Raw genomic sequence first — 19195 nt, 5'->3', positions numbered from 1 at the left:
GACACTTTGGGAGGGAAAAAAAACCATAAAGACACAACAGAGTAAGTATCTTAAGCCAAAAATTCACATTGAAACTCAAACCCAAATAAAGCATTACTCCCTTAGCTGGCAAAGCAGAAGTCACTCCCCCTAGTCCTCTGGTTTCTTGCATGAGATTCAAAGAGCTACCAGGGGGTCTCCCAAAAGTGGCTGCAGCTGGCCCTCTGCCCAGGCGCTCTGGGGTCCCCAGGAGAGCAGGGATACCACAAAACCTGTGGCTAAACCTTGGGTATTACTTTTTCATCCCTCCTCCTCCTTTTCTGGAGGGGGTGGGGTGGGGGGAGTAGGTAATTAGGTTTATTTATTTATTTGTTCTTATTTAACGGAAGTACTGGGGATTGAACCCATGACCTCGTGCATGCTAAGCACTCGCTCTACCACTGAGCTATACCCTCTCCCACCTCCTCCTTTTTTTTTAAACCCACAGCTCATCTCAAGTGCCTTCATGATCCTATAATCACCTGCTCCTGCCTCAGATTCTCCTCTGACCCTCAGTTTCTTCTTCTCGGCAGAACTTTTTAAACCCTCTCAACTCCCATACCTTCCTGCCTGGAGTTCTGCCTCTGCCTCTTCTTCCCTGACAGCACAGGGATCGGGGAAAGTAAGTAGGGAGTTTAACACAAAACTTCCCAAACAGCACTTGTGGATAGGGAGATACACAGATGTCAGAGGGGTCAGGAAGCAATTGTTTGAAGATCCTGGACAGAGGCTGCATTCGAGGGTTCCAATTCCAGCCCTGCTCCCCGACTGAGCTGCTATCCTCCCTGACTGATGTCACCCACTAACACAGCAGGCAGGACAGCTGTTCTCGCCCACCGTCCTGACTCCACAACTCAAGCTCAGAATATAAAACAAACCATTGGAAGGAGACTTTGCTGTTGCTCCCGTACCTCCTGCAAGCTTTCTTGCACCCAGAGATGCTCCAAAATGTTAACCTCAAAAAGACGTCACTCACACTGTTTTCTTACGAGCAGGTAAGCTCTTCTTCAACGACAAGTTTCGGGGGAACTCATGGAAGACAGACGGCCAAGCTGCAGATGTAGGTGGAGTCAGTGCCCAGAACAGCCCGATGGAAGTTTCATGGCTGCATGTCTACAGTAACCACGGCAACCTGCTCCCCCCGCGGGCAAGGGCAAACCGAATGCTGCACAGAAAGCCCTGCTGTGACCCTGTGGTGATGCCACCAACTGGGAAGGGCTCTCTGGGAAACAGGTCCACGTGCAGCCCCAGAACACAATGGTGGGCACTTGACTGTGGTTCACTGGACACAAACCCTCTCCTGGGATCACACCAGGCCAGAGGGTCTGCTTAGTTTATGGTAAGAACCAGCGTCTAGGTGAGCTCGCCCCGGCGGGGTGGGCTGAGAGTCTGCGGGGTGGAGAGGACCCAGCTAAGCAAAAACCTCTTTCAAAAGCTCTTCTGTACCATGGGCTGGACGCCAGTCTCGTTCATTACTTCGCACGCACATTTTAACTCACGGCCTAGTGAATCTTTGTGCAGCAAACGGCCCTCCCAACCGCACTTGGTCTCTGCCAGCCAGTGAGGGACTGGGCAGTTTAGCAAATCAGTCAACAACACAATAGCATGGTGGCCCAGAGGGTCTAGAGCCAAGCAGAGTTCGAAGTCAGGCCCCGGCACTTCCTCGGGCCTTGGACGAGTGACTTGCTCTCTCAGGCTCTTTGAACTGCAGGGGTGCTTCACGCAGCTCTCGGGAGGATCAACCACAAGGGAAGAGCAGACGCTTCCCTCAGCAGCTTCCGTCAGTGTCGGTCATGACAGCTTCATCATCCCAGACACGCGGAAACCGACATGTCAGGAGGTCCCCCGTGCAAGCTGTATGGGGCACATCTGGGGCTCACGTAGGCCTTTCTCACCCGAAATCCTTCGCGCACTCGGTCCTCAACTGGTGCTTCTCAACCAGCGGCTAAACCTAACGAGCTTTTGAAAAACAGGATTCTGAGGCTCCACCTGCAGATTGTTTTCCCCCAGAATCTCCCCCAAACGATTTTAATGGGCAGACAGGGCCGAGAATCACTGCAATAAATTATAATGCCGCCCCAAAGATAAGATCAGGATTTCTCCAGAATATTCCCTGACCTTCCCTCTTTAAGTTGGAAAACCATCAAGGGGTCTAAGCCCTTTCTGGGATGAAACCCTTTCGACGAGGAGACAGTATGTAACCAGCTTTATAGATGAGAAACCTGGGTTGCGCGTGGAGGAAGGGAAAACACGTCCCAAATACACAGGGACGGGCACGCTGAACGCTCAGCTATGTGAGGGTGAACAGAAAGGCTCACCAGCTCTTTCTGGCCAATAATTTACTTCCTTGTTTATTTAGCTGATTCACCAACTCGGTAAGCCTCCCCGAGTTACTGTTTGCACTTGAAGGAAGCCGCAGGTTTTGTGAGAAGCAGTTACCATCGTGAGGGAGCAGCAACGGGGCACCCAACTGATGCTTCAGAGGCAGAAATACCACCAAACTAATCAATCTGGGGCTTCCGGTTGTTTCACTGTTCTTTGTACGTGAACAGCCGTGGTTCCCATGCCCTCTCTTAGTTGACAAGTCTCAGAGGAGTCTGCTGTAGACCTCCAACTAGGACATCACTTAGAAAGATGGTAACAGGTCCAGGAGGAAGAAAATCCGTCCAATGGTCCAAATGCCTTTAAAGACGGTGGGGGGTGGGAGGGGGAGAATCAGGAAGGATGCTAGGAAGAAATACCCTCCTTTCTCTTGGATGAGAGACAACCGTGACTATACAAACCAAGGGTAATACCACTATTTAAAATCAGGGCACGTAAGCAATAAATACCAGGGTGCAGGTATTTTTGTAAGAAAAAAATGTAACCCCAGAAGCACACTCAGGGCTTCCAGGAGTGGGCGGGGACCAGAGACTTAATCCATCAGCTTTAGCCAGCCCCCACGCCCCCCGCCCCCACCCCGCTCTGAATTGTTCCCACAGGGATTTTTCAGCTTATCTCCATCTGCGTGTGAGACGTGCAGACTGATAGGATCTAATGGATGGGTCTCAGGAGCCTGCGGGGAAGCGCAGCTACACACTTGTGTCTCAGAATCACGCGACTGAGCGAATGCCAGTCAATCTCAGGGCCCTCCTGCGGGATCTCCCAGTCCTCGCCCTGCCACGAACCCCAGGGGACTACTAAATGTGTGTGTGCATTTGCGCCCACGTAAGTGCAAATACAGGTATTTAGAGAACAAACCTCTATTTGACCCATTACAGTTTGCAAAGTGCTTGCTCCATAAATACCTTTTATTCAAAAGTCAAAAGGGGCGGGGCTTTGTCTGCATCCTCTAAATCTCCCTTGAGATTGAAGGCACTGCATTCCTCGCTGCCAATAGGTTTTACAGAAATACAACCAGACCGTGGTCAGCCTGTTTAGCAAGAGCATACCTGAAAGGGCTGGGGAGCATGACACAGACCTGCAAGGCTTCCAGCCCTTGGCCACCTTGCCAAGAAGCCCAGTTCTCCCTAAGGCTTCCGTGGCCGCCGGACCTGAGCGGTGGGACTGGTGGAGGAGCGGCCCCCGGTGTACCTTGCCAGGTCCCCATCACCAGGATGACGCAGGAGCAGCACCAGGCCAGCTCTCCCCACCTTCTGGGACAGGGCTGGGGACAGGGAGGTGATTCACACCTGGGCAAAGCCTGGGGAGAAGAGCTGTCACCGTGGCCTTGGTGACCATCCCCTGAGAAACGTGGCAGTGGGGAAGGCCAGCAGGCCATCTGGCGCCTGGGCAATGCTGATGCCTAGAAGCCACCTGGAGGTTTTGCACCTGCAATCCCGTGTTTACCTCTCAGGCAACCTGAGTTGACCTGGAGCTAAACACTCACCACTGTCTCGGACTGTCCACCTGATGGGCTCCTGGGTAGGTTCCCTGGAGGAGTGGTGTCTCCTTCAAACCACGGGAACCACCCTTTTAAGAGGTGGCTCTCTCCCTAGCTGGGGACAGAGCCCAAGGTAAACCTTCCCAAAGCACTAATGGGCGACGACATACAGACAGGGTGGGGAGGTGAACTGCCAGCAAATTCCAAGCTGTGGCGAGAGCGGTGTTGGGGGGGAGGGGACGCGCGCACACAGGGACGCGCACGTGGGAAACGCTGCCAACTGTGCAGTCACGGATCAACAGACCCTCCCAAAAACCCGCGGGGAGGCTTCGTTCCAGACAGCTCTCTCTGGTCGTCCCCCAGCAAGTGAACTAGAGCAGAGAGAGGAAAGGGGGTCAGGCAGATGGAGAGAGAAGACAGGGATATAAAGAGAAGTAGAGAGATTATATATAGGAACAAGGAGAGGGAAACAGGGATGAAAATATATAGAAAGAAACATACAAAGGTGGAGTAAGATGGGGTGGAAATACGGAGCTAGAGAGAGGAGAGAGAAATATACAGGGGGGAAGAGGTGATGGAAAGAGAGGTAAAAAGGAGGTAGGGGGACAGAGAGGAGAGGAGATAGCGATGGACAGAGAAACGGGGTTGAGACCCGAGGAGACGCGGCGGGCGACCGGGAGAGTGGCCCGGGCCGGGGAAACGCCGGCGTCCCTTCCCAGGAGTCCCCGAAGCACAGGCTTTCTGCTGTGCCCTGCGCCTCCCGCCCCGGGCGCGCTCGCCGTTTCCGGGTCCCTCTGCGCTCCCGGAGCCAGCCGAGCGGAGCACCGCGGGGACCGCGGGCCGGGCCACAGCGCCCCCGACGCCGGCCAGGGGAGGCGCAGCGCCAGCACCGGCGTCCTGTCCGCGCCGTCCCCGCCCCTCCGCGAGGCTGCCGGGGAGGAGCGGGGGGCGCCCGGGCCGGGCCGCGGGGACGGCGTGGAGGGCGGTGCCCGGCCAGCCCGAGCGCGCCGGAGGAGGGGAGCCGGCACAAAAGCACCCCGCCAGCGCCCGCCACACAATGGCCTCGCTCTCCACGCGGCGCGCCCTCCCCTGCATTCCGGCCCCGCGCGCATCCGCACTCACATCTGGGCAGCGAGGGGCGGTGGTCGACCGGGATCCAGATCTTCTGCACCCGGCTCTGAGTCAGCTCCAAGGGCATCTTCCCAGCCGAGACTCGGCGGCCCTCCGCCCCACGTGAGGTATTCAGACTTGGGAAGGAGAGCGGCCTGTCGACCCCCGAAACAAAAGGGGGTGGGAGTGTGTGCGCGAGAGCGCGGCTTTTTGGAAACGTGCTTTGTGCTAAGTCACGAACGCTCGCCCGGGGCGTGAGGCTCCACAAGCGCTGCGAAAAGGTCGGGAGACTGGGGCTGCACCCGCAGCTCCCGCAGGGCCGAGCTCGTCCACTCGGGAAGCCCCGGGATGCTCCGAGCGCAGTGACAGCCGCGATCCCCGTGCGCCGGCTCAAATTCGCCGCGGTCCCCGCCCGCTCGCCTCCTCTTCGGATCTGCTGGGATGCCCAGCGCTCCGCCTGGGCTTTTAAGAATCGGGGCCGGCAGCGATGCACACGTCAGCCCGGGGCGGGGACGCATTCCTCGGGTTCCAGCCCCCTTTCACGTGGGAGGAGGGTGGCCAAGCCAGGAGGCAGCGTGCTGTCGCCCCCTGCAGGCCGGCGACAGCTAAACGCCCCGCTAACGCTGTCTACCAGCTGACACCCCAAACCAGCCCTGGCTTAAAGTCCTACTCCGCGAGTTTCCTTCTATCATTCCCTGAAGACGATCCACACAACCTTCCCAGAATAATCACTCAGCTGTGCTGAGAGGAAAGGGGTGGTGCCGTACAGTCCGATCCGTGGGGCCCCGCAGCTGAGTCACCTTGGATGCTGCTTTTAAAACACATCCCACTGACTCGGCCTCTCCGGGAGTGGGACCCCAATACTCTTCATTCTTAACACGCGCTCCCGGTCAGCTCTGGGTGAAGACCCGGACTTAGGTTGAAGGTTGGAGACAGGTTGCCGGGACTGGGTAACGGGTGTCTTTGCTACCCTAGAGGGAAGTCACAGGGAGGATGCTGAGAGCGCCTCTGGGGTCACTCCTTGCCAGAGGTACCCCCTGATAATACCTGAGTCTCACCCACAATGGCCCCTACCACCCGCAGGGAGGGAATTGCCCTGGTCCTTCGTCCTCACCCCGCCCACTTCCCTGAATACCTTAGAAACTCTGACTTGTGCTGAACATTGCTCCCCCAACACCTAGCCCCCAAGACCTAGAACCCCGGGTCCCGTAATGCTGGGCACGAGGAGGGGGCGGGAAAGACCCGGAGGCCGAACAGAAAGGGAATGCGGCAACTTGGTTTTCTCGGTCACCAATTAAAATATTTTCGATATACCTTTATCTCTCCGAGTAGAAGAATAAATAAAACTGGACCCCATTCCGATCTGCAATTTATTACCTGCCTGCAAACCCCAGAATAACTATTGGGAGGCGGCACCTTGATTGTGCAAACCCCTTAAGACCGTGACTTATCCGGTACAGCCCCATTGCATCTCTTCCTCGCCAGTTTTTGGTATATGTGTCCCTTCTGCCTCCCCAGTCCTCGCAGCTTTGCATCAGCTCGCCACATGTGACAGTCGTCTAGTCAGGCCAGTGGCCGCCCCGTGAAGATCTGGGGTGCTCTGAGCGGGGACTGCCGCCGGCACAGGGCACTACGTGGCTGTGACTGCAGCACGCGATGCCTCAGCTCGCAGCGCGGCCCGGCCCTGGAGAGGTGCAGAGCTCGCGCCGGCGCTGCGCTGTGATTGGAAGGAGGCGGCGCTCGCTGAAACCCACACCGCCGCCGAACAGTCGGCGCTGAGGCCGCCACACGTCGCTCACGTACCGCATGGCTCGGCTGGGACGGCGCCCGCTCCCTGGCGGCGGGCAAGCTGCTCCCGCCCGCCCCGCCCCGCCCCTCCCCTCCCCTCCCCTCTCCCCTCCCCTCCCCGGCCTCCTCCTTACCCGCACCCCAGCCAGCCCAAGTGCCGGCGGCGCCCAGTGTCGCCCGCCAGGCAGGTACCCAGCACCCCCACCCCCGCGCCTCGACCCCCGCCTCGGGGCGCCCCGCCCTGCCCAGGCCGCTCCCATTCCAGCATCCCAGACCGCGCAGGGGCCCGGGGAGCCCAGCGTCGCCCACCGGGTGGGTACGCTTGACCCTCTCCCCCCGCGCCCCGCCCCCCACTCCGAATACCCCCTCCAGCCTGGGCATCCCCCCTTCTCGCACCCCAGCAGACCCAGGGGCGAGGAGCGCCCAGCATGGCTTGCCCAGCAGATACCCCGATACACCCCCCCCGTTCGACCCCCACTCCGGGCACCCCACCCAGCCTAGGCATTCTCCCTCCCACACCCTAGCCCGCACCCAGGCTGGCGTCGCCCACCAAATGGGTGCCCTTGACCCCCTCCCCCCACTCCCCACGCCCCGACCCTGCCCCGAGCACCCTCCACCCCCACCCCCACCTCCCTCCCCTGAGTCCCTGCTCTCCCTCCTGACAGCTTTGCTGACTGTCTGGTTTCGGAGCTCGGCGCTCGGGCAGCTGTTCAGAAACCCGAGTGCATTGCATTTGGACTTGTTTTTCTGCAGTGGGAGCAAATGCCAGAGATGACACCCTATAACGCCCTAGGGAGCGTCCCACTCCACTCTTGAAATAAGAGTGGGCTGATCCAAAGAGGAAAATAACAGCAAGCGAGCGCCTGCGCGGCCAGAAACGTCGCTGCCCCCTGCCCGCTGGGGTGCGGGAGTGGTGGCCGCACCCCTTCTTGCCTGCACATCCGTCTCGCGGGAAGACCCTGTCCCCGAGTGCCTGCTCTCCCACTGAGTCTGCATACGCTGAGGGGCAGGGCAAAGGGCCAGGTTGCATTCTTTCCCCCTCCAAGCTTGCAAACAACCGTGGGTTTCAGCTCAGGGTAGAGACATCCACACCGGTGAAGGCACATCTTCAGTCTCCTGATCTGGATAAGGTGTCTGAAGGCACAGGCAGCTGAGGTTCCACAGTACTTCCAGCTAAGCACTCGCACTCCAGGTGCAAACCTGGCACCTTCCCCTGCCTGTGTGTCAATAACGCCCCAGGGCCTTGGGCATCCAGTCCATCGCTGCAGGGCAGAGACTAAGTTCTCCCGCACCACATCCTGCACCTGATGGGGGCCAGCACACAGAAGTGTCCTGTAATCTCCCTCCCACTTCTGCTATCAAATCGCAAACAAACGGGGAATGAGTGGGGGACAAGGATGAATTCACACTTTAAAATAAAGGAGGGGGCAGCTAGGACAACACTCAGGTTTGGTACATTAGGGTAGCATCCTTAGGGAAAAGAAAATTGCTTCATTGCAAAACCGCTTACAAACAACTCAACTACATCTGAACTCCAGGAGTGTATTTTTCAGACATTACTGGTTTAGACATCCACTTCTTTCCGTAATTTTCCTAATGACCCCTCTATATCCAACTATCTAGTACTTTCACCAGCTCCCCAGCCTGTGATCAGGAGCGCCATCCTGCAGAAAAGGCAGCAGAGAATGTGAAAACGCCTCTGATACGGTGGTATTTTTACAGACAGGACAGCTCCAAGGACTAGCGGGGAGATTCTATGACCCATGGTCCGAGGCATTATTAAGGCTAGAAGGAATCTTCCAGATAACCTACTCATCCTTTTAAATGGGTAAATGGAAGTTTAGAGAATATAGTTGAAGAACTAGGTCAAAGGTCAAGGAACACAGCCAGTTACACAAGCCTGGACTTGACACAGACGGCAGACAGTTCCCAGGGGACTTATGATGGCCACAGCCTAACTCCAGGGTGCTGAGTGGAGTCCTGATGGGGAGGGGGTGGAGAGACCACACTGTGACTCAGACCATCTTACCCAGAACAGCTGGACAGTTTGGCCGGAAAGAGCAGAGAAAGGCCTCCTGAGCAGAAGCGCCTGGCGGAGGTGCTGACTTACAGGGGAGAAGCTGGTAGCTAGGGCTGGACTCAGAAGGGATTGGGGAGATGGGCTTTCTCCATGACCTCTCTCTTCCCAGGTCCCTCTGTCAGCCAAGGTCCTCCAGCAGTCACCCCTGCTCCCTGATGCGGCTGTAATGACAGCCAAAAGCAACCCCATTTCCACGATCCCCGGCCAGCTCGCCAGACTGAACAGGGAAACTACGCTGGAACCCACCTCTTCCCCAGTGAGAGAAGGAGAGAGCGAACACGCCGTGGCAGGCTGAGAGCAATCAGAAGTTGCTAATTAGACACCAAGTGTCGTCATTTGCTCCTGTGAACAATCCTGTGTCTGAGAGAATGAAGTGAGACACCAAATAAAAGGCTGAAATAAACCCTTACCTCACCATCCTGTCCGAAGACAAGGGGAGAAGGCGACTTTTGTTTTTTGTTTTTTAAATAAAATGTTTGTCACTCCTACATGAATGGGAAGACAGGTATGGACGTCCACCTAATGCCACATCGGCCGATTGAAAACCCAATTCAAAACCTGCACCTGGAGGGGGTCAGTGGCTTTATTCCTGATCTCCAAAACATGGAAGCAGCCAAGATGTCCTTCAAGTAGGTGAAAGGCTAAATAAACTGAGGCACCTCCAGACAGTGGTGTATTATTCTGTGCTACAAAGAAATGAGCCATCCAGCCATGAAAAGACATGGAGGAACACGAAGTACCTATTACTAAGTGGAAGAAACCGGTCGGAAAAGGCTACAGACTGTATGATTCCAACTCTAGGATATTCTGGAAAAGATACAACTACAGTAAAAAGATGAATGGTTGCCAGGGGCTGGGGGGAAAGAGGGAGGAAGAAGTGGAACACAGAGGATTTTTAAGGCAGTGACACTACTCTGTATGACACCATCATGGTGGGCACACATCTTTAACCATTTGTCCAAACCCACTGACTATACAAGACCAAGAGGGAACCCCACGGCAAGCCGTGGACTTTGGGTGACGGTGATGTGTCCCTGTAGGTTCATCCTTAGTAAAAATGCACCACCTGGTGAGCGACGTTGATTACAGAGGGAGTGTGCCTGTGTGAGTCAGGGGTTTATGAGTCCTCCACTTTCCATTTTGCTGCGAACCTAAAATGGCTCGAGAAAGTAGTCTGTTTGAAAACAAATCATTATTTTTCTTTACTTATCTCCAACTAAGGGGACTTAGCCACCTCCCGGGTGTAAGGGCAGCTACAGTGACCGCCGCCTGGCTCTGGGTGAACAGTCGCAACTCAAGTCCGGCTGACTCTCCACCAAGTCTGCATCGCCCTCTGCCCAGTCCGCCGCTGCTCCATGCCTGCAGGCCTTTCCCTTCCTTACTGCACAACCCCGACCTTGGAACCACGCTCTTAAAACCGCCCCTCGGTGTTTCACCTCCAGCTACAGCTTTGAGGGTATTTTATACTCCTTGTCAACCTCCTCACCGAATATATCAAGACATGTTATCTGTGTTTAAAGTATTATTTTATGACTTCAGGATACTTGTGCTTTTTTAAAAACCCAGTATTCTATAGTCAAGTTAACAGTCTTATACCAACTTCAAGTCCTGGTTTTGTTATTTTACATCAGTCATATAAGATGTCTTCATTAGAGGAAGCTGGGTGAAGGGTTCACGGGACTCTGTGTACTGTTTCGTAACTTCTTGTATTTCAAAATAAAAGGTTTTTTTTTAAAACACCAAAATTTTAAAATTAATGATATCTCAGTTGGCTTAAATTCTGGGTGGGAAAAGCATGGATGGTATAGATCCAGGCACTGAGGGAGAAGGAAATTGGCAGAGGTAGCCACGAACTCTGTGATGATTTGCATGTGTTCCTAACACTTTTGCTTCTTGCAAATGACACACATATACAAACAGAATTTGCACGAATCCTGCACCTTTGGAAAAACGGAATAAAGCTCCAGTTGTGTTTTACTTTGGGGGAGACGATTCTATTTCTGGGCTTAATGCAGATCTTTGGGAGAGTATCAGTGGGTTTGTAGTCTTTGTCACCAATTTGCATGCAGGACACAAAATAAAGAGGAGACATTTGCAGAGTTGAGCTGAGGGCTCCAGACAGCCACGCTAAGCCTGTGTTTCCCCGCAGGCAAAGGGAGCACAGAGATCAGCTCACCGTCCATCTTCTTCTGGTACATTTATTAGATGCTCACAGCAGGGAGTGCGCGTCAGACACGGCATGGAACAGGCTGCACTGGAATCTCCATGATCTCAGGTCGAGCCCGGAGGAGAAGCAGGTGAGCACATTAGCTGTCATCGCGCTGCTCCGTGCTCTGCCTCACGCGAGTGTTCCTGAGAAACAGCTGCCAAGCCCACGCACTTGTAATTGGCGACCAGAGAAGGAAATGTACACGAATTCGAATAAAGTAGGGAACTAATAGAGAGGCGTTAGATAAGGTGAGATTATGCCGAATGCGGGCTCCGGGCGAGTCCACGTTGGGAGGGTAAGGAGAGCTTGCCCGTAACTGGGGCAGATTGTCTGGGAATTTCACAGCCATCTCATTGTTTTCCAGTGTTTCTCTGCTAAGTCCAAGAGAACACGTGGAACTAAAAGTCAGTATCTCTAACTTCTTCATATATCAAATAAGGATTCACTGAGAACCGGCTGTCTGGGGGCTCGAAAGTCAAGTGAGATGTGGTCCTTGTCTGAATTATGATCTTATTTTTGAATTTCATGGTGTTCCCACCACACACACACACACACACACGCACGCACTTTCCTCCTTAGAGTTAATGAAGCTGCGTCTCAGAACTATTAAGCCACTTTAATTCCTATGTAATTCTAAATTACAATTCCTGTGCTCACATAGCCAGTAAGCCAAGGAATAAAGGACAAGATCTCCGGCTAGGCTGGTATCCTTTCAAGTTTCACCCAATTAAAGTCCTTTCCAACAAGAACATTCAGTCTCTTCCCAATAACCATGCCAACACCAAAATTTCAGATCCAAGTGTTTTCAATGACAATCTCTAAATCACTTAGTATGTGGTTATAATGTGGGAAAAAAGAATCATCTTGAGAAACTATTATGAAGATTAATAACTAAAAACATTCAAATAAACCTATGATGTAAAGTGCTATTTAACCCAGGAAGACAGAGAGCTGGCATCTGAGAGGCACAGCCCTCTGCGCGCTGGCCCTCACACCCGGAAAGCCTCCTCCTTTGGGTACAGAAAAGACACGCGGTCGCCACCATAGCAGAGTCCATTTAAAAAGAGATAACCATTTTATGAAATGAAACTGAATTTTTTGTTGCTTTTCTTTTTTTTATTGCTGTTAACTCAAGAAAAAAAGGTTGCATAAAATCCCATCAGTTCTAGAAATATAAGTAGCCTTTCCAGCACAGAACATTCCAAAGTATATGGTAAACACACACATAAGGAGAAGGTGACGTGCCTCCTGCGTACGGTACAGTCCTTTAACTCTTAAAATAAGTTCCATACAGTACAACTGGCAAGTCATTCACAATGTGGTCCACGCATGACTTACCAAAACCCTCCCTTGAACAACTCAACCACAGTGTAACAATTAATTTAATGATGTGGTCCCCAAATACCCAGATCAAATAAAATATATTAAAAAAAAGAAAAGAAAAAATGAATCGGAGGGGGCCTTGGGCTTTTTGTGTACTTCTCAAAGGTTTTACTAACTTATTAGTAAAGGGTAAGAAGAAAAGAGAAATACTCCTCTGTCTGCAACACTATTCCGATTGTTGGAGAAACCTCATATTTCTATTGTTACACGTGGACAGCAGCAGCCCCAGCCAGGCTGTCTACAGCACGACATCCCTGCAGGTGCCGGGGCGACGCTGTCGCCAAGGAGCTACGACCGTGGCTTAAGATTTTCCAGTCTCAAAAAGAAGCAGGAGAAACCAACATCACCAACGTGGTCTCCTTAACGTCATACACCCAAAATGCTGTCACGCTGGGTTATTAACAAATCATGGAGGACGGTCTACAATCCACTTCTTAGCCTGCATCTCCCATCACCCTCCCAGGTACTGGAAGTAAGAGCCGTCCCAGAAGAGGAAATAAGAAGGAAGGCACCAGCGTGGGATCTGGATTCAGGGAAGGGAGGGGGATGGGGTTGGAACAGAGAGGGCTAGAGAATGATGAGACGGGGGGGAGTGGTCAGGGAGCACCTTGCAGGCGTCAGGATGACCGGCTCCTGTTTTGAAACGGGCAGGAAGCCTCCAAAGGGCACTGAGAAGAACGAGCAAGAGGATGGGGGGGACCTTCTTCGTCTTCACTGCTGTTTCCATCCTGAGTGCCCGGAACAGAGCCGGGCTGGTGGCAGGGACCCAGAACACTGGTTGACTGAACACGCAGTTTGTTTAAAGACTGGCCTCTGCTTACTGTGCTAAGAGCACGTTATACAAAAAAATAACTAATTAAAAAAAAAAAAAAAGAGGAAGAACAGGTTATCCCAGGCAGGCAATGGTCTTGGGACCCGGAAGTAACTGCAAGGTCCAGAATCTCCGGTCGCGGTTTGTAAGGAAGAGAGGGTGAAGGAAAGCTCTAGAGACCGGCCCCTGCACGGGGACAGTTTCAAAGGACTTGGTTTCTCCTCCACTCCTCCCCCAACAGCATTTACCCTAGAAGCTAAGAGGAGGGCAAGCCAGAAACCTTTATTCTGGAAAATTCCCCTCAGAGGTTTGAAAATGAGAGGTGGGGGTGAGCAGAAAAGGAGCGGGGTGCTGGAGCCCGTAACTGGGTGCGGGAACTCGCACCTGTGCCTCATGACTCGGCCAGAGGCCCTCCACCCGTCCTCAGTGAGGATGGATAAATGGGTAATCTGGTGGGAAACTGATGTAGCGGCCTTGGCTCTGCGCGCAGGCCGTGACAGTAAATCACATCCTCCCTTCCCTGCTCCACCAAGCCCAGAATCCTGACTACCGCTGACCCTCCCTCCCGGAGAACCGCTGGTGAGCAGACCAGAATGTTCTGTCCCAACCAGTAGTTGTGATCCACCCCGGAACACACCAACTGGGCAATCTGGTTCCAATACTGTTCTCTCACCAGTTTGGTTTGTGACTTGGTCTCCCTAAGCTCCACCATCTCTGGTTACATGGCTAAAATCCACCTTCTAAAGAGGGAAGTCTGAGGACCGGACCCGGGGCCACAGTGGCCCCACGCAGACAGGGCCAGCCATCCGGGGAGGAACGGCTGGCAGCCGGCTGGTTGCTCGCTGACATCCAATCTTGTTTCTTCGCACTGTGAGCGTGGAAACATGCCCGAGAACACTTAGGGCTTTGTTTCTTGCCAGAAAAGTTTCCCAGTGACAGTCTTTTATAGATGCAAACACAAGACAAAGAGAGGTTGAAGAAACCACGCAGAGCTGCAGTAAGACCCAGATTAACTGACGGAATGGCTCTGGGTAAAACTCGCTGTGGAGCAGGGCAGACCACAGCAGCAACTAACCCTGAGCCACCCAGATGCCTGCTGCCGGGGGTCCTCCAGGTCCCGCATGTCACGTTCTCCCGAATCACAGACGGAAGAGAAACAGGAGAAAACTCACCTTTGCCATAAGAAAAGGACTGCGGGGCCCCAGGAGGCGAAAGACGTTCATAGCACGCGGCTACTTACACTGAGGACAAGGTAGTCAGCTCCGGAACGGTTGCTCGGCTTAGTTCAAGCTGTCTCCTCGTCAGGAAGAAGGCTATCACTCAGCCATCAGTCATGATAGATCGAGGCCAGACAGAGGCCAGGGAGAGTGTGCAAACAACAGGGAGGCGACAACATCCCTGAACCACTCAAGCGGCCCGGCCGCCCTTCCCCACCCCAAGGTGAGCTCACAACACAGCCGCTTCTCAGATGCCTGCTACCAGCTTGACGAGGGTCAGCGCCGCCCTGATACAGACACCGGAGCTTGAATCTGCACCCAGACACTTACCACTGCTGTCTGGGGACAGTGTACACCTCCCACCTGGCCCCATCTCCAACAGCCTCTTTACGTGAAAAGACAGTGGGTGGAGCAGCATTTTTCACAATAGCCAAAAGTCAAAGTGCCCACCCAGATGAATGGATAAATAAAACGTGGTCTGTGGAATATTATTCAGCCATGAAAAGGAATGGGGTATGGATACATGCTGCTGCCCGGATAAATCACTGCTGTGGACTGAACTGTGTTCCCCTAAAACTCATACGTTGGAGCCTTGACCCCTGGTATCTCAGAATGTGATTATATTTGGACACAGGGTCTTTAAAGAAGTAAGTTAAGTGAAGCTGTCAGAGTGGGCCTGAATCCAACCTGACTATGTCTCTATAAGAAGAGGCAACTTGGACACACAGAGAGACACCGGGGACATGTGTCTGCAAAGGAAAGGCCACTTGAGGGCAAGAAGCCAAGCGGCCCTTCCTGTAACCGCCCCCGCTGGCTCTCTCTGCCGCTGCGGCGGACACAGCCTGCCGCGTCTTCCCACAGCAGGTGCCGGTCCTCGGCCATGTGTGTGCAGCCGTCGTGTTCCCGTAAGGACCTGCACTCTTCAGGGCAAGAAGCCCGCTCCTGGGCTTTAAAGCAGCAGAAACACAGCTTTCGATGACACAGCCCGAAGCTGACTGGAAGACGGAACAGGACGCACGATGGTAAAAGAATCCAGATTGAGGGAGAAGTTAATGTGGAGTGTAAATACCACCGCCAGGCACTCAAAACTACTGGCAAAACATGATTCTACTGAGAACCAGCCATGTCTGATCTCCAAAGCTCCCCCGGTGGGAATGGGGGCCCAGAAGAGACAGAACAGTGTGGGGAGGGCGGGCTGGGAGCTGGGGGCCTGAACCTGGCTCTGAACCTCTCTGTCCCAGGTCGCAGGACTTCCCTCTCTGGACTCTGGTTTCCTTGTCCACCCATGAGCTGTCTACATGGTCTCAAAGTTCCTCCTCCACTTTTCGAATGATTCAAATTGTCCTCAATGAAATAGAAACTGGACGGTAATTACTATACTATAAGCAACTTGCAACAGGGACAGCTGTTCATCTGGGTGTCCCCAGAGACCACTGTTACGTCAGACACTGAGGAGGTGCTCAGTATGTTTGTTTGATGAAGAAAGAATACACTGGCAGTGATTGGGTACCACTCCCACCGTGGGCTGGAGGTAGCCTCGGGAACTGCTCCAGGAACCCCAGGGCTCGGAGGGGGACAGAGAGCCACTCACCCCAGCGAGCAGTGGGCTCATCTGGCAACTGAGGACAGTAGCTGCCCGTGCACCTGAAGAGGTGGTTACGGGGATCAAATCAGATGTGACCGAGGGGGGAGGGGATGGCTCAGCGGTGGAGGGCACGCTTAGCATGCTTGAGGTCCTGTGCTCAACCCTCAGCACCTCCATTTTTTAAAAAAATTAAAATAAAATAAATAAATACATAAATAAACCTAATTACCTCCCCCTCCCAAAATAAAACAAAAAAATTTTTTAAAAATCAGATATGACTAAAAGCGCTCATGGAAACACTGTAAAGTACTCAACAAATATATGAAGAGTAGCATTTTGTGAATCATCCAGCCCCACCCCCATCCTCACCCCCTCCCCCTCCCCGTGGTGGTTGAGGTGTCCGAATAGAATTCCTCCAATTTTGATGCTCCGTGATCTGGTCTCCAGCCCATGGTTTCCTTGACAGGTTGACTGCCTCTCCCGGCACACACACACTCACACACACACACTCACACGCAGGCACACACACATGCACACACACGCAGAGGTGCAGCGACGAAGTTCCTGACCCAGGACCCTGGTGAGAACGGACACTGACACCAGCCCACGTTCTGCTGCGCCCGCGATGCTCCGGGAGCCGCGGTGGGAACAGTGAGGACCTGGCAGGCACTGTGTTGCAAGCCTGCTTACGCCGCCGGGTACGTGCAGCTCCGTGATTGCCAAATCAGACCTGGCATCCTTTCCCGCTCTGTTCTCCCTCACACTTCTTCCTTCTCCTGCTGGAAAAACATTCTAAAAATAGAGCCAAATCAGGCCAAAAAATGTTTAAATGCAGGTTTTGGAAAACAAGTAGATGTTGGAACGCCTACAGCAGCTGGGTTGGACGAACTCGTGGTGTTCAGGTTAGAGAGTAGGGTGGTCTGTAATCGCCCGGGCTGAGACCGCTCTGCAGCCGGCGTCCTGTTCTGGGGGCGGCAGGTGGGGCGGGGAGCCTTTTCAGGGAACGTTAACAAACTCATACATCTCCAGAGAAGGGCCATCAGGACGTTCTGGCCACATGGAAACCATGCTCTGGGAGGAACAGCTAAAGAACTCCACGTGAGATAAAGAACAAGATGATAAAATGACACCCACGGACAAATGCAGGGAGCTGACTTGCACGGTGTTGCTCCCGTGAGCAGAAACCAGATTGCTGGCTGGAGGGGATGGGGGACAACAATGGGGCAGAATGGTGGCGGGTGCCTGCCCCGCAGTGAGCCCCCCGCCCAGCACACCAACTTGGTGATCTGGGGCAGGACAGTTCTGTGCATCTGACCTCAGCATCTCAGTGGAAAGTCTCTAAGTCTAGAGCCACAATACTAAGTGAATCTGGGTACGAAGCTGCTGGCCCAGCCTTTAATAACACATTTGATCAGTCTGGGTAGCCAGGGGGCTGGGAGCCGCAGACTCGGAGAGACACTCCTTTGACAAACATCTTGGAATGCGACAGCTCCCCACCCCGGAGGCCCCTGCTGGCATCACAAGGTGAGCTGTGACTCGCTCTGTCTGGTCACGTGCGTTGGGGCAGTTGGAGACCACGATGGTCCCTCTCAACGGATCAGAAACTCTAGTTCAGAATTCCAGCCGAGAACAGTCAGACATTGAGACCAGCCCTTCCTGCCTAGCGATTACTGAAACCTCAGCGAGCCACGAACGTGTGAACCCCAAGTGGACGTTCACATCCCAAGTAGAAATAGTTCTGTCTTGGGGGGAGGGTGTAGCTCAATGGTGGAGCATGTGCTTAGTGTGTATGGGGTCCTGGGTTCAACTCCCAGGACCTCCATTAGGGGGAAAAAAAAGATGCAGTCCTGTCTCAAATTCCTAACTTTTTAATCAAAAAATACAATCTTTAAATGTTTTTCCTACAGCAGTCTTAGCGGTTTGCCACTCGGGTGTCCCTTTAATAAAGAACTGGCTTCTCCGCTGTGAGGACTGCAGGTAAATGAACCTCCAGCTGAGTCGAGGCCATGCTCTTCCTGCAGCTCCCAGGCGATGACCGAGCCCAGCCGGACACCAGGGCCTGGCCAGTGCTGCCCACAGTGGGCAAGCCTTGCACTGGGGCTCCCCACGGGGCCGGCCGAGACTTCTCGTAGGTGGCCTACACCTCTGTGCCCGCTTCCACTGCCTGCTCGCTCGCCGGGCACACGTATCTGGCCGGCAGCCCTCTCCCTTTACTTCTCACAGGCATTAGCCCAATAAAGCTTTTTGCACTTCTCACTCCATCTTCATGCCTGCTTCCCAGAGGACCCAGCCAACACACCTGCCTTTAAAATAAAGTCATTTGAGAGCATCGGAGTGTGTGTCGAGGGTGCAGAAGTTAGGGTGCAAGATGAGTGTACCCCTAACGCTCACTGGCCGACCACACAGGTGAATTCTCACCAGCCACGTGAAGGGGGTGGTCCTTCTGCAGTGTTGGATGGACTAAGTCTCAGCTTTTTAGCATTTAATGAATACCTCTTGTTGATCGCTGTTTAAAGATAGGCACCACAAGAAGCGATGATGTTGACATGTGAGCTCATGAGGAAATGTAAGAATATGTCAAAAAAGACACAAGAACCTACTTTAAGGGGTTCCACTGGCCAAATCTGGTACAAGCTGGACCAAAAAAAATGAATAATAGTAATAGATGATAGCCCTAAGAAAAACGAGAATCCTCAAATCTCATCCTGAGACAGCGTCTCCTTACACAGAAGCCAGCACATTAGTGTAGAAGGAACGATGGAGTTTGTAAGGCACTGCTTGGGAATCACCACAGGAATAATTATTATTACTTTGGACAAGAGTTGGCAAATGGCAGAAAGTTTGACAAGAAACAGGATATTTGCAGAGTCTCAAAGTACTTCCCCACAAAATACTTATTAATTACAAAGAAGGAGGAGTAACCCTCCAGCGGAGGAAGCCGGCAGACGCCAGCCTGCACGAGGGATTAAGTGAACATCGGCGGGAATGGGACAAAGACATGCCACGTGCATCTTGATGTGAGGCCCTGAGGATGGGGCACCACTCTCCAGGTTCTCCTGCCAAAATTGCAGAAACTGAGTCTAATTGTAAAATGCAACAGACAAACCCGGTGCAGGGTGAGGGGTGGATATT

The 19195-nt window shown here is 53.3% G+C and overlaps 1 protein-coding gene and 1 long non-coding RNA gene across 9 annotated transcripts in view; one reads left to right on the top strand and one right to left on the bottom strand.

Moving 5' to 3' along the window:
* The window catches only part of PFKFB3 (6-phosphofructo-2-kinase/fructose-2,6-biphosphatase 3), a 71141-nt gene that overhangs the window by 19846 nt on the left and 32100 nt on the right, over nt 1-19195 (bottom strand). For 3 of the 8 annotated variants that reach the window (XM_032473951.1, XM_032473954.1, XM_032473952.1), the window contains exon 1: nt 5003-5220. The exons of 4 other annotated variants lie outside the window; for them this stretch is intronic. In XM_032473951.1, coding sequence (XP_032329842.1) covers nt 5003-5078 — 76 coding nt within the window. In that variant the 5' untranslated portion in view covers nt 5079-5220. Of the gene's footprint in view, nt 1-5002; nt 5441-19195 lie in introns of those variants that run through there. One more of the 8 variants, XM_032473953.1, reaches the window with a different exon arrangement.
* LOC116661569 lies at nt 8618-10615 on the top strand. Its single transcript, XR_004317516.1, has 2 exons — nt 8618-8876; nt 8968-10615. It is a non-coding gene; the product is annotated as an uncharacterized LOC116661569 (long non-coding RNA).

This window comes from Camelus ferus, chromosome 35, assembly GCF_009834535.1.
Source record: "Camelus ferus isolate YT-003-E chromosome 35, BCGSAC_Cfer_1.0, whole genome shotgun sequence".
Taxonomy (NCBI): domain Eukaryota; kingdom Metazoa; phylum Chordata; class Mammalia; order Artiodactyla; family Camelidae; genus Camelus; species Camelus ferus.
This window is presented reverse-complemented; position numbering and strand designations above follow the sequence as displayed.